At 46.9% G+C, this 18474-nt stretch overlaps 1 protein-coding gene across 1 annotated transcript; it reads left to right on the top strand.

Annotated features, from left to right (window-relative positions):
- Positions 1 to 3: 3 nt before the first annotated feature.
- LOC139306981 (rho GTPase-activating protein 20-like) lies at positions 4 to 18097 on the top strand. Its single transcript, XM_070930942.1, has 17 exons — positions 4 to 132; positions 2905 to 2990; positions 3772 to 3945; positions 4131 to 4280; positions 4504 to 4545; positions 4644 to 4728; positions 4846 to 4923; positions 6082 to 6148; positions 6409 to 6624; positions 6710 to 6882; positions 7114 to 7278; positions 8048 to 8163; positions 8252 to 8444; positions 8952 to 9066; positions 9620 to 10006; positions 10145 to 10998; positions 16724 to 18097. The coding sequence occupies exons 1-17, from the start codon at positions 61 to 63 to the stop codon at positions 17528 to 17530; spliced, it is 3780 nt and encodes a 1259-aa protein (XP_070787043.1). The 5' UTR covers positions 4 to 60; the 3' UTR covers positions 17531 to 18097.
- Positions 18098 to 18474: the final 377 nt, after the last annotated feature.

Raw genomic sequence — 18474 nt, 5'->3', positions numbered from 1 at the left:
GCCTCCGCTGCATCACCCGAGGACGGTCGGACAGTGAGCCGCAGGGCGCCTGGAGGCTGGATGGAGGACATGTCTCCGCAGCAGCAACAGGACAGCCTGAGCCGGGGCGGGGGACAGCCGGAAAACAAACGGGTATGTTTGCCACGTGTGTTCACGTCAAAACCTGGTTCTTAAAAGGTAAAGGAAAAGTTCTTTTTAATTAACTTTAACCTGAGTGCGCCTCCACACAGACAGTGTCGGGGTGATGGTGTACCACCAGGAACAATAGGGATATTATAGTGGTGAAGGGGCTGGATTAACACCACCGGCAATTAAGGCGCTTGTTAAGTACAAACTAATTAGTAATGCTCCAGTTAAACAGTGCTAATAATAGCTAATAATTCAATTAACATAACAAAACTAAACTATTTTTATCATCTAAAGTTATTTCTTATTTCCCAGTGTGGTAACATTTTATTTATCCCCCTCCCCATTAGCATTTATAAGCAGTATAATCAATTAATAGGCCACATGTTTAAGCAGCTATTTGTGTTGATACAAGTGGAACTCATTAAGCACCTGTTACTGGTGTATGAGCACATAATGCATGCTGGGTAACGTAACATAGCAGTTCATTAAACAGGTAATGAGTAAAATCCTGCGTGATTCCACAAGATGCAGACATGGTGGATCCATCCTGCCGTTGACCCCCTGCTGGTCCTGTGACACCTTTTGACAGCACGAGGAAACACAGTGGCAGTTGCAGTGTCAGCTTTCAGAGCTGCGGCACCTGCTGGCAGTAACACACAGTGTGGACGTTCCCTCTTAAGCTGCTTTGCGTTGTAATACAAGGTTCGTTTTCCGAGCATGAAACCCATATCTCCACGTTAGCTCGTGTTTTTTTTTTGGGGAGTGAAAGGTAACATTGTCACGTCTGGGCTTCAGTGTGAGGAATGTTTCGCCCCCCCCGTGTGGCCCTGTTAAATCAATGACATTACACTGTGAAATGTCAAGAGTGCGTACACGTGCACTAAGGTTATGGGATGGAGGGCGAATGATCTTTTCTCACCGAGTGTGTGTTTGATTTTTTGCTTTTTTTGGACTACAGACAAATTGGTGACTGATGTCAGTTGGTGGGCGACAGAAAATGATATGATAATACAACTGTGAGGCCCAGAAAACGATTGAAGGGATCCCCGATTAACTACGAGTGTGATTCTTTATAATTGGTATGTCATATTCTGGAGGGACTTTAGCTTGTCTCATGATCCCAATTTGGAAAGCAGTGAAAGAATAAAGGCAACTGGTTGATCAACAGCTTTAGAAAGTTTGACAGTTGTGCAGGTCTTCTGTTTCCTTTCTTCCACACTAGCTTATAAAGAAGCTTGCTGATGCCTTTAGTTGTGAGCCTCCCCTTTTGTATTTAGTGCCAATTAGCAAATATTAGCATGCCAACACGCTTGGTGAACAGTCAGCTTGTTAGCGTCGTCACCGTGAGCATGCTGATGTTAGCATTCAGTTCAAATAATGCAATAAGCTTTATTGACATATAGTTACAAAGTGCTTTATAGAAAACAGCAGATGAGGAAGGCACTGGATTTTGGCTTATTGGAGACGAGCACAGAAGGAATCAGTGGTCAGCAGGTTCCGTTTAAAGTCTTTTCTGTCAGTTGAGTCAGGTGAAAAGCTGAAAAGAAGGCACACGTGCAAATTAAAAGTCAAGCAATAACTAAATCACGTTGCTTCTTTAAACCGATCATAAAACAATAAATGGACTCGGGACACTCAGGACACCTGTGCCTGCTTCCTCCATCAGCGCTTCCACCAATAACATTTCTAAAATGTACAGAGAGACCGATAGATGTACTTCACTTATTCACATTAGGCTGCTAATAAAGATAAATCAAATAAACAACACGTCTAAAACAACAAAAATAATAAGAATAACAAACCAAACTTAATAACCACGAGACGACCACGCCACTGTGCGTCAACAGGACATACAGTGGAATAACTGTGCTTATGTAATGGTTGTTTGTCACCTGCCTCACACTCCCAAATCCTTTTACAATTAGATTAAATGAAACTTTAATGATCCTCATGGGGATAATGAGATCCAGCAGAGGAAAAATGGGATCTCAATATGGCAGCAGCTGGTGAGGCGCGGAGCAAAGGGAGCAGCGGATTAATTCAAAAGTAAAGTGCTTTTGTCTGGCCTTATTTCACTTCAACGGAAAAGACTTTGATGTATATGATATATGGCAGACACAATGTTAACACTTTAACATACTGAGTCAAAATGCAGGCTGTCCAGCTGGCTTTCACTGAGTAGCTGCAGTGTGAGAGAGGTCAGGAGTGTCATGGCACTGAAGCCAATGCACACTGCTGTCACCTGGCTGACCTTCACGCGCCGACATTCCTCTGTGTTTAAATTCTCCTCCTGTCCCTTTTGGAGGCCACCGTCCGTCCCAGGGATGTGATGAATGTGTTGGACATTGGGGTGCTTATGTAACAGGTGAGGAAAGTGTAAACACAACATGAAGTAACCACTTCTCTTTGTGGAATTTGAGCTTTTTTTTTTTTTTCTTTTTTTTTTTTTTAGCAGTATGGAAGTAAATGGTTTCATTAGGATTGTTTTACGGTTGATTTATGTGTTATTAGACATTTGAGTGAGACATGAGAGCGAGAAGAGGCTCTGACACTGAATTGGAGGTTTGGAAAAGTAACCTGGTGATGGAGAGCCAAATACTGTACAAAAAATAATCCTATTTTCAGAAAAATGTTCCTTTTGATGTATTATTTCCTACCAAACAAATGTAATATGAGTTTAGGCAACTTTCTGTTACACCCTGGATAAGTAAATGCCATACCTGTGTTTTAAAATACAATATTTTGATTTGTATCGCCTCTCTTTGTCTCCTTTAGCGGATGAAGTCTCAGAGTTATCGCCGCCAATCCGCCCCGTCCCTGGTCATCACCAAGGCTCTCACCAGGTCCAAGACTCTCTCCAGGTACCGTAAGATGCATTTAAAGATGTTGGTGCAGCTCAAATCAATCCTGAAGCCACACTCTCTCTTACACACACTCACACACACACACACACACACTTACACTCACACCCCAGGCACAACCCCGAGTGAGGTGTTGGATCCACTCGCAAAGATAATCCCTCTGTAACCAGACTCATCAGAGGATCAGGCGTCTATTAATAGCTCTGCCTTTGAACATATGGACTGAGAAAGTGAAGAAGAAATAACCTCATTAAAAAGCTCCTTCAGAGGTGGGGCAGCTTACTGAGCAGCACCCACCGACCGCACCCCCTGCTCTCAGAGCCTGTTGACACAGCCTGTGTGTCCTTGTTGTACTCTCTCCAAGTGTGGATATGCTTAATACGATATTTTCCGAACTTCTTTTCTTTCGTGGACATGCTCCACGTTGTTTGCTAATTGTCACTGTTTCCCACCTCCCCACTTGGACTGGTGAAAGGAATAGTGAAACATTTTGGGAAATGCACTTATTCACGTTCAGAAAATGTCCAACTATTCCTTTAAATGGTGACTCGAGCTAGTAAACAAAAATAAAAATTCCAACAATAAAGACGTTTTGAAAGGTCCCTGTTCAGATGTTGCCTGGGAAAAGCATCAATTACAAGTACTTTTGCTGTGACTTCAGATTTGACTCTCTGAAACCTGCAGAATCCCTGGCCCCTGAATTCGAAACCGCCCTCTGATAAACTAATAGTGTACACCTTCAAAAATGTTTGGCTCCATGTTGTTTGTATCCCAGAGAGAGAGAGAGCTTCCTGGTTCCTGTGTGCCCAGAGACCTGCCCATTGGTCCAGTCCTTGCTCGCCGGCTCTGACAGGTCGTTTCTTCTGCACGGACATGCTCAGTTGAAGACCGGGATGCAGACTCAGGACAGACACCTGTTCCTGTTCAACGACATACTGGTGATCGCCAAAGCCAAGTAAGCACAAGTGTGTGTGTGTGTGTGTGCGGCTGTATTTTTACCGTTGTGTCGGGCAGTTCAGCAACATTTTGGCTGCTCCTCATGTCCTTCACTGGGTATTTAGGTTAATGCCTGGGTCTAAGGTTAAAATTAGAGGGTGTGTGTGGGTGTGCGCGTTCACGTCTCTCTCTCTGCGTTCCCAGGTCAGCCAACCACTTCAAGCAGAAGGCCCGGGTGTGTGTGTGTGAGATGTGGACGGCGGGCTGCATGGACGAGGTGTGCGAGGGAAGCACGAACCCAGAGAGGAGCTTCGTCATGGGCTGGCCCACCTGCAACTGTGTTGCGACGTTTAGGTAACACACACACACACACGTTAATACTTTCATTTATGTTGCCAAATGAACAGAAAGCAGACAGGATGAGCCATGAGCACTGAATGATATCCCAGCATGCAACCGAATAGCACATCAGGCATTCAACAGTCATTTATCCTGGACAACCTAGAATTGAAATCTGTTCCTCCTAGAACCCTCAAAAACCTACTAACCGTTACTGACCTCTCCGTGTTCCCCTCAGCTCTGCAGAGCAGAAGGAGAGGTGGCTCTCCCTCCTCAAAAGGTAAACGCTGCCGCCGTGCGCCAACATAGAGCGAGTCCGCATGTGAGAGAAGAGAGAGGGGAAAAAATCTCACGTTTCCTCTTTTGCTTTGTCTTCAGTCGGATCAAAGAAGAGAAAGAGAGGGAAGAACCTAAAACCATTCCTCTGAGAGTGTACGGGAAGGGGATCAACACTTTTGCAGTCGTGAGTTCACCAGTGAAATGGCTGGACTTGTTGTCTTGGCTCTCTTTCCCTCCAGTGTAGATGGTATGTGTTGATATGTGTCAATGACTGCTGCTGTCTCCCCCCCCACCCGATTAGACCAAGACGCTCCCCGTCAGCAACTCCGATTCAACCAACGAGGTGGTCCGACTGGCCCTGCAGCAGTTCAGCGTCATAGTGAGTGCCTGCCTGTTTGTCGTGAGAATGGGGACACATAGGGAGTCTGACATTATGGGGCTAATTATGCACTGTGAACCTGTTGAGGTCAAATGTGAATGAGCCAAAATGTACAGTTGTGCTCATAAGTTTACATACCCTGGCAGAATTTGTGAAATATTGTCCAAACATTTGAGAACGCCAATCAGTAGCGTTCAAACTCTGATAAAAGAAAAGTGGAAAATAAGGGGTTCTGTTGATACCAAGCCACAGTCAGGTAGACCAGCAAACATTTCAGCCACAGCTGCCAGGAAAATTGTTCGGGATGCAAAGAAAAACCCACGAGCGGCACAGGGGATTTGGTCAAAATTGATGGCAAGATGAATGCAACATGTCATCAGAAAACACCGGAGGACAATTTGCACTCATCAGCCCAGAAGCTGCTCATGGGACGCACTTGGACTTTCCAACATGACAATGATCCTGTCTCGTGTGAAGGTTCTGGAGTGGCCATCACAGTCTCCTGACCTCAATATCATGGAGCCACTTTGGGGAGATCGCAAACGTGCAGTTCATGCAAGACAGCCCAAGAATTTACACGACCTGGAAGCTTTTTGGCCAAGAAGAATGGGCAGCTTTACCATCAGAGAAAATAAAGGGCCTCATCCACAACTATCACAAAAGGCTACAAGCTGTCATTGATGCTAAAGGGGGCAATACACAGTATTAAGAACTAAGGGTATGCAAACTTTTGAACAGGGACCATCTCAGTATTTTCTCTATTGTTATGCTTTATTTAATGATTGTGCTTTTTTATTTTTTAGATGCCTCATAGTTTAGTTTGAATCCCATTTTAAAATAAAAGAAATTCCTTTTGCCTGATCTTTCACGTTTTCATTAAAGAATGGTACCCGTTTTACAAATTCTGCCAGGGTACGTAAACTCATGAGCACAACTGTACTTAAATATTAGCACATATTAGACTTGTCCACATAGCATATAATATTAACACACAGCATGTGAAGACTGAAAGAGAATACCGTCCTTTGTCACACCTCAGCTTCCTAAAACACATTCCTCCAGAGAACAAGATGCCTGTTTCTTTCAGGCTCTCTTTGAGGCCTCGTGGAGTCGTGTGTCCTGTTTTTCCTGACTCTCTTCTGTCTCTGCTTCGCTCAGGGAAATGTGAAAGACTTCCAGCTGTGGGTCATATCCAAGAGGGACAACACCCCCTATCCTCTAATTGGTCAGTGAGTGAGGTCTAGACCAGTTTGAGAAATGGCTTGGGGGGGGGGGGCATGACATGAGAAAAAAAGCGCATCTCTAAGCGTTGACACAGGGGTGAGATATTGTTTTAGACACACTAGTACCATTCATTCCCAGAGAGGAGTGCGATGTTGCAGAGTGTGTGCGGGCTAATAACGTGATGTTATGCTGCTGTTGATGTTCTATAGCAACTACATCAGGCCTCCAGGGAGTGATGCTGCCTCTCCTCCTCTGTCTCAGGTCATGAGTTTCCCTTCAGCATCCAGATGAGTCATGTGAGACACACCATGTCTCAGGGAGGAGGCGGCGGCGGCGGCGGCGGCGGCGGCTTCAGGGACGCTGCTGCAACTCCTGTGGACAGACAGAGGGCCATGCAGGTGGAGCAGCTGCAGGTGTACAAGCAGTGCCAGTTCATCATGAAGCCTCGACCCGCCGAAACACTGCACGGATCTGCAGGTGAGACCATCCGCCAGTAAACAATTGAAAAGAGAAGGTTGAGCGTTTATGCTGATGCATTCTGGGATACCGTTGCTTTTTTCAGAGTTGTCCCTGAAGCCATTTAAAAGGAGGCGTTCCCTCATCACCTGGGCCTTCTGGCGCGGCTCCTCCTCGCACCTGAATGAACTGTCCCTGGCCCGGGCGGCCCGCGGCTGCCTGTTCGGCCGGCCGCTCAGCTGTGTGTGTGTGGAGGACACTCTGCCAAAGCCAGTCATGGTGAGTGGGCACAATGAATTTACTGCCTTTGTTCATACCTGAAGCCCTCATTCAAACTGTCTTTCATAGTAGAATAGCAGCCATTTCTGCACAAAAAACATATAAAACTCGAGTCAAAAAGTGGAGGGGGTTTTCAGTTGTAATCTTCAACCTCACCACTAGATGTCACTGGTGCTTCAAGACTGAGAAACAAATGAAAGCAATGTAATGTAATGGTTACTTCCTCACCAGGACATGCTGGCGTTCCTGTACCACGAAGGGTCATGGACGCGGGGGATCTTCCGTCGGCCGGCGGGGGCTCGGGCCGTCAGGGAGCTGCGGGACTCTCTGGACGCCGGAGAGTTTCAACTTCCTCTGACGAGAGACCACGTCTTTATCATCGCCGGAGTCTTTAAGGTGGGACAGAACGCGCGTGTGTGTCTGTTTTAGTTCAAGTTAGATTTGAAAACATCCCCTTACGTGTCACTGTGTTAGTTACCTTACTGACCCACATCTGTAAGCACAAAATGAATCTGCTTAGCAGGACAAGCTGTTCGCAGCAGAGGAGATTGGCTCGTTAATGCCATCTGGATTATGATCTCTTATCATCTGCAGGGATGACGGAGAGCTTAAACTATGTCCCGTCTTTACACAGCAGCACCAGATCTCTCAACATTTATATTTGTCACAAACCTGGAAATACAGTTAATGTTTTGATGTACAGTTAGGCCCAGAAATATTTGGACAGTGACACAAGTTTTGTTATTTTAGCTGTTTACGAAAACATATTCAGGATACAGTTATATAATCAATATGGGCTTAAAGTGCAGACTGTCAGCTGTAATTTGAGAGTATCCACATCCAAATTGGAGGAAGGGTTTAGGAATTACAGCTCTTTAATATGCAGCCGCCTCTTTTTCAAGGGACCATGGCTTCCAGTGGCACTGGGTCACTAGTGTTTATTGATGATGCGACAGAAGACAGAAGCAGCCGGATGAATTCTGAAGTGTATAGGGATATACTTTCTGCTCAGATTCAGCCAAATGCAGCAAAGTTGATTGGACGGCGCTTCACAGTACAGACGGACAACGACCCAAAACATTCAATTTTTTTTTTTATTGTGAGCGCTACATTTTCAGACAGACATCATCTTGGTGTGATTTCCTGATGTTGCGCATGTTTTCAGGATTTCTTGCGCAGCATCCCGGGCAGCTTGTTGTGTTGTGAGCTGCATGAAGAATGGATGGACGTGCTGGAGGAGGAAGACGAGGAGGAGGAAGAGCAAGTGCAGGACATACAGAGGTAACATGCACATACCAAGTCGTGACTTTCCAGAGGCAGCATTTGTTGTCTAAAGACTAATGCACCATTTTCTCCTGTCTTTCTGCAGGATGATTGGTCGTCTGCCCAAAGAAAACGCCCTGCTGCTACGCTACCTGTTGGCCATGCTGCTCGGTGTCCAGGGCAACGCCCACGAGAACCAGATGACAAGCTTCAATTTGTCAGTGTGCATCGCTCCCAGCATGCTTTGGCCTCCCGGAGCGCCCGGTAGCCCTGAGGTGGAGGGAGAAGGGACTAAGAGGGTGAGAGAGGAGAACCTCAGGGGACCTCAACCTTTTTCCTAGAATAGAACTGGCCCTGCCACAGTAGCTCAGGAACAAAGAGAAGTTTGTACGTTTTGTCTGCAGGCCATAAGAAACACTGAAAATACAGACAGGCTTTACCTCATAACCCCTTGCTGGCCTGGGATCAGGACAACTTCCACTAATCTCTGATTTTGACATAGAACATGTCAAATGTTGAGCTGGTTTAACTGTCAACTGATTGCTATTTTTGGAACAAGATCTTTGTGTTAACGAGTGTATTGTGACGCCTCTAAATCGTGCCAAGCATTTCTAATAGGAATGTCTCAAAGCAGCTTTGCAGAAAGGCTATGAAGCATTGTAACACAAGTAGCCTTGAAAAGTTTGGACACTTCAGGACAATGAACATTGCGAATTGCGATAACAATGGTCACACTGTTATAACTGAAGCTCAGTTTGTTACACGAGTTAAATCTCAGGTCCCTCTCCTCCTCTGGTCTGCTGCAGGTTTGTGAGCTGGTGAAGTTTATGATTGAACACTGTCAGCAGATCCTGGGGGAGGATCCCTCCTCCCTGTTTGGAGGACCGCCACAAAGACTCAACACCGATGAGATGGGATCAGGTACAGAAACGCGAATGTTTTGTTCAAGTCAAGAGAGATGCAGGTTTTTAAAGTCTTTTATTGGAGAGGGATTACATACAGTGCGTCCGGAAAGTATTCATCCCGCTTCACTTTTTCCACAGTTTATGTTACAGCCTTATTCCAAAATGGATTAAATTCTTTTTTCCCCCTCAAAATTCTACATAATGATGCCATAATGACAAAGTGAAAAATGATTTTTAGACAATTTTGCAAATTTATTAAAAATAAAACACTCAAATATCGCATGTACATAAGTATTCACAGCCTTTGCTATGAAAAGGAAAGGCACACACCTGTCTATATAAGGTCCCACGGATCTGGGGAAGGGTACAGAAACATTTGTGCAGCATTGAAGGTCCCAAAGAGCACAGTGGTCTCCATCATTCGTAAATGGAAGAAGTTTGGAACCACCAGGACTCTTCCTAGAGCTGGCTGCCCAGAGGAGAAGGGCCTTGGTCAGGGAGGTGACCAAGAATGGTCACTCTGACAGAGCTCCAGCGTTCCTCTGTGGAGATGACAACCATCTCTGCAGCACTCCACCGATCGGGCCTTTATGGTAGCGTGGCCAGACGGTTCCATCAGACCATGAGACACAAAATTCTCTGTTCTGATGAAACCAAGATTGAACTCTTTGGCCTGAATGCCAAGCGTCATGTCTGGAGGAAACCAGGCACCGCTCATCACCTGGCCAACACCATCCCTACAGCGAAGCATGGCTGTGGGGATGTTTTTTCAGCGGCAGGAACTGGGAGACTAGTCAGGATCGAGGGAAAGATGAATGCAGCAAAGTCCAGAGAGATCCTTGACAAAAACCTGCTCCAGAGCGCTCTGGACCTCAGACTGGGGCGAACCTTCCAACAGGACAACAACGCTGTGCACCGACGCTCCCCATCCAACCTCATTGAGCTTGAGAGGATGTGCAAAGAAGAATGGGAATAGAATGCGATATTTGAGTGTTTTACTTTTAATAAATGTGTTTTTTATTTCAGTATATCTTTAAAAGGTTAAATATTACATGAAGTGTGCGTCTGTCTCCCCTTTCCTTCTGCACCGTTAGACTCCTGGCTGGACCCTCTGACCGACTCCTCCTACGACAGTCTAGAGAACGAGTTGGACAACAGCAGCGGGGGGTCACCGGGCTTCTGCAGCAGACGGCACCTGAAACCCAAACCACTACAAGGCAGCCTGGACTCCATCCTCACATTCAGCGACTACGACCAGGACACGGACCCAGATATGCAGCAGGCCCAAACTGAGAGTCCGTGTGGTCTGAAGTTGTACCCACTGGGGAGAACCAGAGGCAGGAGACAAGATCCAGATCTCTCCCGCCCCGGCCAGGACGCACCGACTGTGGATACCTCCTCCACGCTGGACTCGCTGTCCCTGGATGGTCGGCACAGACGGCGGCGTTCGGAGCCGGCTATAGCGTACGTGGGCAAGTTTCAGCCGTTTGCTTCAGGGTGCACCGATGGACTCACTGGTGAGGATGGTGATGGTGAAGAAGGTCAGACCAGGAGGGGCGCAGCTCTGCAAGCGAGCTCCTCCAGCCTCTCCTCTACCCCCACCTCCCCTGCACCGACCCGCTCCTCCCTGGACTCTCTCGACTCCCTCGGCAGCGACCACACCTGGGCGACCCGACGGGGGCTTTACCCAACCAAGACACATCTCCCTTCCAGCTCTTCCTCCTCAACTGTTCCCTCCAAACCCTCCACCATGAGCTCTGTTTTGACCTCTGGTGGACATCCAGACCTGGGTACTTGTCCAAAGGGCTCCCCACTCAAAGACCCACTCAACTGGGGGACCTTGAAAGGCTGCATAGGCCTCCACCCAAACTCCTGGCTGAAGAAAGGCCGGAGGCTGTCACTAACCCAACAAGACAACTTGGAAAAGGAAGAAGAGGACAAGACTGGGGTGAGTAAATACTTTTTATTACAGCAGTGAAATTATGGTTCATCATTTAAGTTAATCATCTCAGTTAGTGGTAGTTATTTGCCAATTGACAAGTTTAATAATTGGTTGATCATATGAGTTATGTATATAAAGTAATGATGTCATACGCATTATTAAAACCTGGAAGGATAGTGGTGAACCATCATCTTTGAGGAAGAAATGTGGTCAGAACAAACTCTTGGATGATCGTGATCGGAGATCACTGAAGGGAACTCAAGGGATTGGGACTAAACAGCTGAGGCCTAAGAAAACCACTGATCAGTGAGGCTAATCGGAAAGATTGGATAAGGGTAAGAAGAGAGGCGGATGAAGTGATGCACCCATCATGCCTTGTGCCTACCTACCATACAAACCTGTGGGGGCAATGCCAGGATTCATTGGGCTCACATTGTGAATGAGTGGGTCAGGGGTTCAGGGAGCATGAGACATCATTGTCACACATGGATTGGCCACCACAGAGTCCAGACCTCAGCCCCATTGAGAATCTTTGGGATGTGCTGGAGAAGACTTTGCGCAGCGGTCCAACTCTCCCATCATCAATACAAGATCTTGGTGGAAAATGAATGCAACTCTGGACGAAAGCAAATGTGTGCTTCATCATGGAAAAATGGGTTAGTTAGGGTTTGACAAGGGCATCTCCAAAACTGCAGGTCTTGAGGGGTGCAGTGGTCCAACCGGCGACAGGGTTATGGGACGGTCCGATCCAACAGAGCCACTGTAGCTCAAATTGCCAAAGAAGTTAATGCTAGAACACAGTTTGAGTTTGCATTTGATTGAATAATAAAAGGTAACTAATAAGCTTGAACAGCCCTGTTGTTCTTGCAACATAGATCCACAAGGGAGACACTAGTGAAAAAGCAGTTAGTAAGTGATCCAGAGACAAGTGGGATTCGAACACACATGCTGGTACTTGACAGACACCAACAGACTACACTACACCATGTCCCCTTCACATTTTTACTAGTTCTCTGGGCGTATTTATCCTTACATTTTGGGTAGACTGAGCTAATGAGCTCAAACAAGCTGCTTTACACAAGGGAAGAGGCTAGTAGCAGGGCGCTAGTTGCAGGGCGCTAGTTGCAGGGCGCTAGTAGCAGGGCTTTTGTGGCTGGTTGCAGGGCGCTAGTAGCAGGGCGCTAGTAGCAGGGCTTTTGTGGCTGGTTGCAGGGCGCTAGTTGCAGGGCGCTAGTAGCAGGGCGCTAGTTGCAGGGCGCTAGTTGCAGGGCGCTAGTTGCAGGGCGCTAGTAGCAGGGCGCTAGTTGCAGGGCTTTTGTGGCTGGTTGCAGGGCGCTAGTAGCAGGGCGCTAGTTGCAGGGCGCTAGTAGCAGGGCGCTAGTTGCAGGGCGCTAGTAGCAGGGCGCTAGTTGCAGGGCGCTAGTTGCAGGGCGCTAGTAGCAGGGCGCTAGTTGCAGGGCGCTAGTTGCAGGGCGCTAGTTGCAGGGCGCTAGTAGCAGGGCGCTAGTAGCAGGGCGCTAGTTGCAGGGCGCTAGTTGCAGGGCGCTAGTTGCAGGGCGCTAGTAGCAGGGCGCTAGTTGCAGGGCTTTTGTGGCTGGTTGCAGGGCGCTAGTTGCAGGGCGCTAGTTGCAGGGCGCTAGTTGCAGGGCGCTAGTTGCAGGGCGCTAGTTGCAGGGCGCTAGTAGCAGGGCGCTAGTAGCAGGGCGCTAGTTGCAGGGCTTTTGTGGCTGGTTGCAGGGCGCTAGTTGCAGGGCGCTAGTTGCAGGGCGCTAGTTGCAGGGCGCTAGTTGCAGGGCGCTAGTTGCAGGGCGCTAGTTGCAGGGCGCTAGTTGCAGGGCGCTAGTAGCAGGGCGCTAGTTGCAGGGCTTTTGTGGCTGGTTGCAGGGCGCTAGTAGCAGGGCGCTAGTTGCAGGGCGCTAGTTGCAGGGCGCTAGTTGCAGGGCGCTAGTAGCAGGGCTTTTGTGGCTGGTTGCAGGGCGCTAGTTGCAGGGCGCTAGTTGCAGGGCGCTAGTTGCAGGGCGCTAGTTGCAGGGCGCTAGTTGCAGGGCGCTAGTTGCAGGGCGCCCTGCCCTGCACCGCAACGCAACGCACCGCAACGCACCGCAACGCACCGCAACGCACAAAACCTCTGTCAGAATTTGTTTTCCCTTTCATAACCCCCAGTTTCCATTGGTTGAAACACCCGGAGGGATATATCAGCCCCTCTCACCCACCCACCGCGATGTGATTGCTCCAGGGACAAGTGGGCTTCGAACACACATGCTGGTACTTGACAGACACCAACAGACCCACTACACCATGTCCCTTTCACATTTGTACCACTTCTCCGGGCGTATTTATCTTTACATTTTGGGGATTGGACTTTAAAATTCACTGACACACGTAAGACTCAAACTCCCGACCTCAGCACCACAAAGCGCTCACCCTACACACTGAGCTGTCGGAGCAGACACTTTGTCCTATTCTCTTCGTGGTTTTAACTCTTTCCTTTGGACATTGGACTTCAAAACTCACAGACTGTCGTAAGGATCAAACCCTCAACCACAGAGCTCCCAAGCAGTCTCCTCACATGCTGAGCTACAGGACCAGTCAAACAGACAAACGCAAAACCAGTGTCTCTTTGTGGTCTTGACCCTTTTGGCCTTCAAAACTCCATTTCATGAGGATCCATCACTCAACAACATTTAAGCAGTGGGCACCCTGTAACTCCCCTTTGCTGTCTCTCTCAACTGTCATTATACGTTCAAGGGGCAAAATGCCCAAAAAATAATCTTTACAGTAGTCAATTCATCATGGAGGGAACATGAATGAACCGTTATGAGAAGCAGCTATAAATATCTGAACTGCCTTTATTCCAGTTTCTCGTGCCCAAGCTTATTAGCTACGTGACCGTCTTTTATTATTCAATCAAATTTAGGCAGATGATTAGTAGAGGGGAAAAAGAGAGTGGACTGAGACCCGAGGATTCAGTGTCTTACATTAAGAAAGGACCTCATTATTTAATGTTCCAGCAGCAGTCCGCTGTACTGGGACGCCCACAAAATTCACATTTTAGGGCCTCAGGTGAACCAAGAGGGAGGAGACTGAGGTGTCCGGCATTGTGTAACTATATAGTTACACTAATTCATAATTAACTTCAATCATCTTTTTGTAAAAGATTTTAATTCTGACACAGAAATGACATGAAGCAAAGTGTCCGGGTAGCTGGTAATGTTACGTGGTGGTCCCACTCTGGTCCCTTAAACGTCCATTCCTGTTGGCTTGGACTGTCCCCCTCCTCTTACTCACGGACTACATATTCTGCTCTGTGTAGGAATGGTGGTGACAGTTGAGGTATCTATCTGTGAGAAAGACTCTCCTGTACACTGGTCTTTATCTTCCCATCACACTTTGCGTGTGTCTATGAACAGCAGCTTACCGTCTTGCTGATGTGTGGGTTAGTGTCGTCCTTGTACCAGATGTCAGGTGGGGGCTGTTCAAAATATTCCACGTGCAGGTTAGCTACAACTGGGAAAGGTGTTAGACTGGTGTCTTTTGATGTCGAAGGACTGTTTATTGGCATCCCGGCTGAGGAAGCACTAATGGTTATTGGACTGCAGCTAAGTGACAGAGCGCTTCTGAGTCTTTGGTCTTTTGGATAAAATACCCATTGTTCTTAATATGATAATATGACACCGGAAAGGAATTTAGCCCACTGAATACTACCAATGCTGGATAGCGCAAGTCTCAGAGACCTCTGTTTATGTACCTTTGCCAGCCCATGAAACTTGGGCCAGTCTTCCGTTATCAGATACAACTTCCTTCAGAGGACATAGGAGATAACTGCTTTCTCAATCCACTCATTTAGGATCAAGCGTGTTTTTCTGCGTTAGAGCCACATTAAGTGTAATATAAATGTTGCTATCACTCAGAGGGATTTCAGCTCGACTTTCATATGTCACAGTATCCATCGCAGCTACAACAGCTATAATAGTTGGGATGGATACCGTGACGTATGAAGCTCAAGCGCTTCGAAGGGATAACAACACATATTACACTTAAGTTGGATCCAACACAGCAAGACTTAAAGCGATCCCAAACAAGTGGAAGGAGAAAGAAGTCATCTCCAATGACCTCTGGAAAAAGCTGTACCCAACGGCAGAAGACTTAAAGTTACAGCGGGTGATATCATTGCACATCACTAACAATAAAGGTTTCCTTTAAAAAAGGTGTGTCTGTGATTGGTTGTTTGATTCAAACTGGCTCAAGTTGGTTTTTTGTTTTAAAGTAAATACTCAGTTAGCTAACACATGACTAGCCAACTGTGTACAAATAAGGGGGTCTGTGCCTCGATTCCTCTCTTCCAACTGTTCTGATTCACACTCCAATCCAAGAAGGTGGCGGAAATGCACATAAAAAGCTGCCGTTAAAAAAAACACAGAAGGAGCAGCTAGGCTCGCTGTGGCACCGTTTCACTCGGTAAATATTATTTTATGGTAAAAGCTTGCCAAATCAGAGCTATAGCCTATTTAGCCTTTCTATGTAACCTAGCAATCCTTACAAATGTATTGTGACCTCTGCTAACAATAAACCTCTATCTTTACTCTCTGCTATTAAAGTAACATTATTTCTATTAGTCTAACAATACTATATTGACATGGACACTAGCATGCTCTAACTACAGCAACCATGTAGCTCTAACATTGCTACGTTATTTAGATATAACTGTGGCAAAATAACGTTACTGCAGGCGACATGTAGCTTAAGTTCACGGCAAGGTTAGCGATGAGCGATGCGATCGGCTGCTCAGTTACAAAGGTTGACTGTAGGGCGCCCGGCTCGTTATGTCTGACTCGGGTAAAACAACGGTGGAGGAATGGCAGCTCCAACCTCTGGATTGGAGTGTGATTCGGAACAGCTGGAAGGGAGGAATCAAGAGACAGAACACAATAATACTCTGATTAGTTGTTTGATTCAGACCGGGTCCAGTTTTTAAAAAAATAAATACAAAAAGGGGGGGCAGGTGCGCAGGCACACACTTTTTTAAAAGAACCCTTTACTTAAATATTATTAGTGACATGCAATGGCCAAAATTATAACTCAATTATATTACCTACTGTAGCTTTAAATAAAAAGGTACATAAAAGCTCTTAGACCTTTTTATTTTTTAGAGCGGGAACAGGGCGGTAAGCTGCGGTCCTAGACACCTGCGTTCAAGTTAAGTGTGACAGGAAAATCCCCCACAAATGGATACCTCAATATAAACTGTAATCACCTCTTACAACACAAGATCAGTGGTGAGAACAGGAGGAAGTGCAGCACGTCTGTGGGGCACTCAAAGCCAATGGATGATTAAAATCCAACCCTGCCTTTAGACCACGACACTACTTACACAACGGGGACCACCAGAGGCAATCCACTGGGAATCCATCACATGGCTGGGCTGTGGGAACAAGAAGTGAGTATTTTCAAATAACAGGGAACCTCAGAAGCAGATAACGCCAGACCAAAAACTAAAACACCAAAACCACGAGGGAACTCCAGGCATTGACGGAAAAAAGGGGGTCAACGGCCAGAGAAAAATGTGGGAGCCCATCCAAATCTATATCAGATACCATCCTAGAACCATACTATACCATAACCCGTAAAATATGACACTTGTTGTAACATCGCTGAGAGTTACCCAGGTCATGAGATGTACTTGAAATGCTCTGAATCATTGTCAATGCACTGTATATGTTTCCACAAACAGGGGGGATCCACTGAGAAGTCACTCACACTTGGCAAAGGAAAAGCAGGCGAAAGGGGCGGAGGAAAGCCAATCTTCAGCAGCCAACCCAAGCCTAAACCATCCTGCAGAGCCTCAAAAGATGCAGGAGGAGGAGGAGGGGGCCATGTAAGGAGCAGGCCTGGCCAGGAGCCCCACAAGCTCAGACATCTTAAACAGGACTCATCCAGCCCTCCTTCCCACCACCGCTCTACAGGGAGTCTCCAATTTCCCAAATCCCCCTGGTTTCATTCCTCAGACTCCCCGCAAACTGCCAGGCAGCTCAGCCGTGCTGCCGCCGCCGGAGGGGGCACCGCCGACCTCAGACACGCAGCAGAAAGTGAAGCAAGCGAGCTGAAGAAGCCGCCGCCATCTTTATTCTACAAGCAGAGTGGGCCGTCACTCTCCCTCTTCAAGCAAAGAAAGTCTCGCTCCGTGGAGGAGGAGTGCCACGCCAGGCTCTACCAGCGCCGGGTGTCGGAACCTGGACGGCAGGTCGCGGACCGAACCGCCGCCCTCACGCGGGCGAGGCTGCCCAGCGACCCAGGACTGAAGGTTACTGAGGTGGATTCACAGGGAGGGACACCGGAGGCCCGTTTCTGCCTCTCCCCCTTAGCCACCAAAGCAGTGAGGGACTACTTCTCCTCTCACCCGCGCAGCAACCCCCAGAGCAGCCAGCAGGTGGCGCTCGCCCTGGTGGAGAGCCGCAGGGAGTGGCTGAAGAGATGCAGCGACCCCGCGGCGGAACCAGACTTCGACCAGCTTCTGTTTGCTGAAGAATCCTACGTCTGACTGTAACGTGGAGCAAAACCAGATCAGATAAATGCAACAACGCGCATCAACTAAACTCCAACCGACACTGGAGACACATGACTCCGCTGCTGGCTTCGACCTGAGAAGAAAATGATGAGTTATGATACATGATACATTTTGGCTGCAACAGAACTTGAAATTAATTCGTTTGCTGTGGTAGTTTCTCACACGACTAGGTACACTAATAAGTCCAAAAAGAAGTACATTTTAAACTCTGCCTAGCGCTTATTGCCATCAAGGGAATGTTTTTGCTTGAATGTCCTCAATACTGCTTTGTACGCTTATTTATATTGACACAATATCACAGTTTATCACAGTCTCAGCAGATGGACCATTTTGGTATCAAATGCATAATGAAACCAAGTTCAATCCGTGGGTTTTGCTTAAGGAATGTCGTTGTTTTATTTGTTTTTTTTAAGTATTTATCAGGCCAAAGTTGAAACCTGCCAATTAAAACCACCTGGTGTTGCCTTCTTCCATCATGAAGATTAATGACTAACTTTAGCTCAAACAAAACTATTTTGCATATTTGGTGGTATTCTTAGAACTTTACGAGCATGACGGCTAAGGCGCAGCTAAGAAATGGTTAAAGACTGTGCTCAACACTGATAGCTTCTATTAGTATGTTAAAAGCTACTTTTTACACTGTTTTCCTGCATTGGTACGTCATAAAATACAATATTTGAATATGAACATAATTAGAAAATATGTTGGGGCTTTTTCTAACTTGGCCTGTAGTGTAAATGCAGCCTGGGTACACACTGACTTTGCCTAGAACTGTACTACTGAGCAGCTTACATAAAGGCTTATACAATCAAGATTATATTTTCGAATCAGAACCATCACATCATGTAACTGTTAGCTTCTTAACTTGAATAAGTTTCACATTTAGTTGAGGTTTGTAGATTACGGTCAGGTGACTA

This window comes from Enoplosus armatus, chromosome 24 (genome assembly GCF_043641665.1).
Source record: "Enoplosus armatus isolate fEnoArm2 chromosome 24, fEnoArm2.hap1, whole genome shotgun sequence".
Lineage (NCBI taxonomy): Eukaryota > Metazoa > Chordata > Actinopteri > Centrarchiformes > Enoplosidae > Enoplosus > Enoplosus armatus.
The sequence above is the reverse complement of the archived record's forward strand: the minus strand, read 5'-3'. Positions and strand labels throughout refer to the sequence as shown.

What these genes read in the sequence shown, in the direction of transcription:
- LOC139306981 (XM_070930942.1), top strand. Translation starts at nt 61, where the DNA reads ATGGAGGACATGTCTCCGCAGCAGCAACAGGACAGCCTGAGCCGGGGC. An exon ending in AGGTCCAAGACTCTCTCCAG is followed by an intron (nt 2,991 to 3,771) that starts GTACCGTAAGAT and finishes TCCCAGAGAGAG; the next exon opens with AGAGAGCTTCCTGGTTCCTG. An exon ending in TGCAGCAGTTCAGCGTCATA is followed by an intron (nt 4,924 to 6,081) that starts GTGAGTGCCTGC and finishes TGCTTCGCTCAG; the next exon opens with GGAAATGTGAAAGACTTCCA.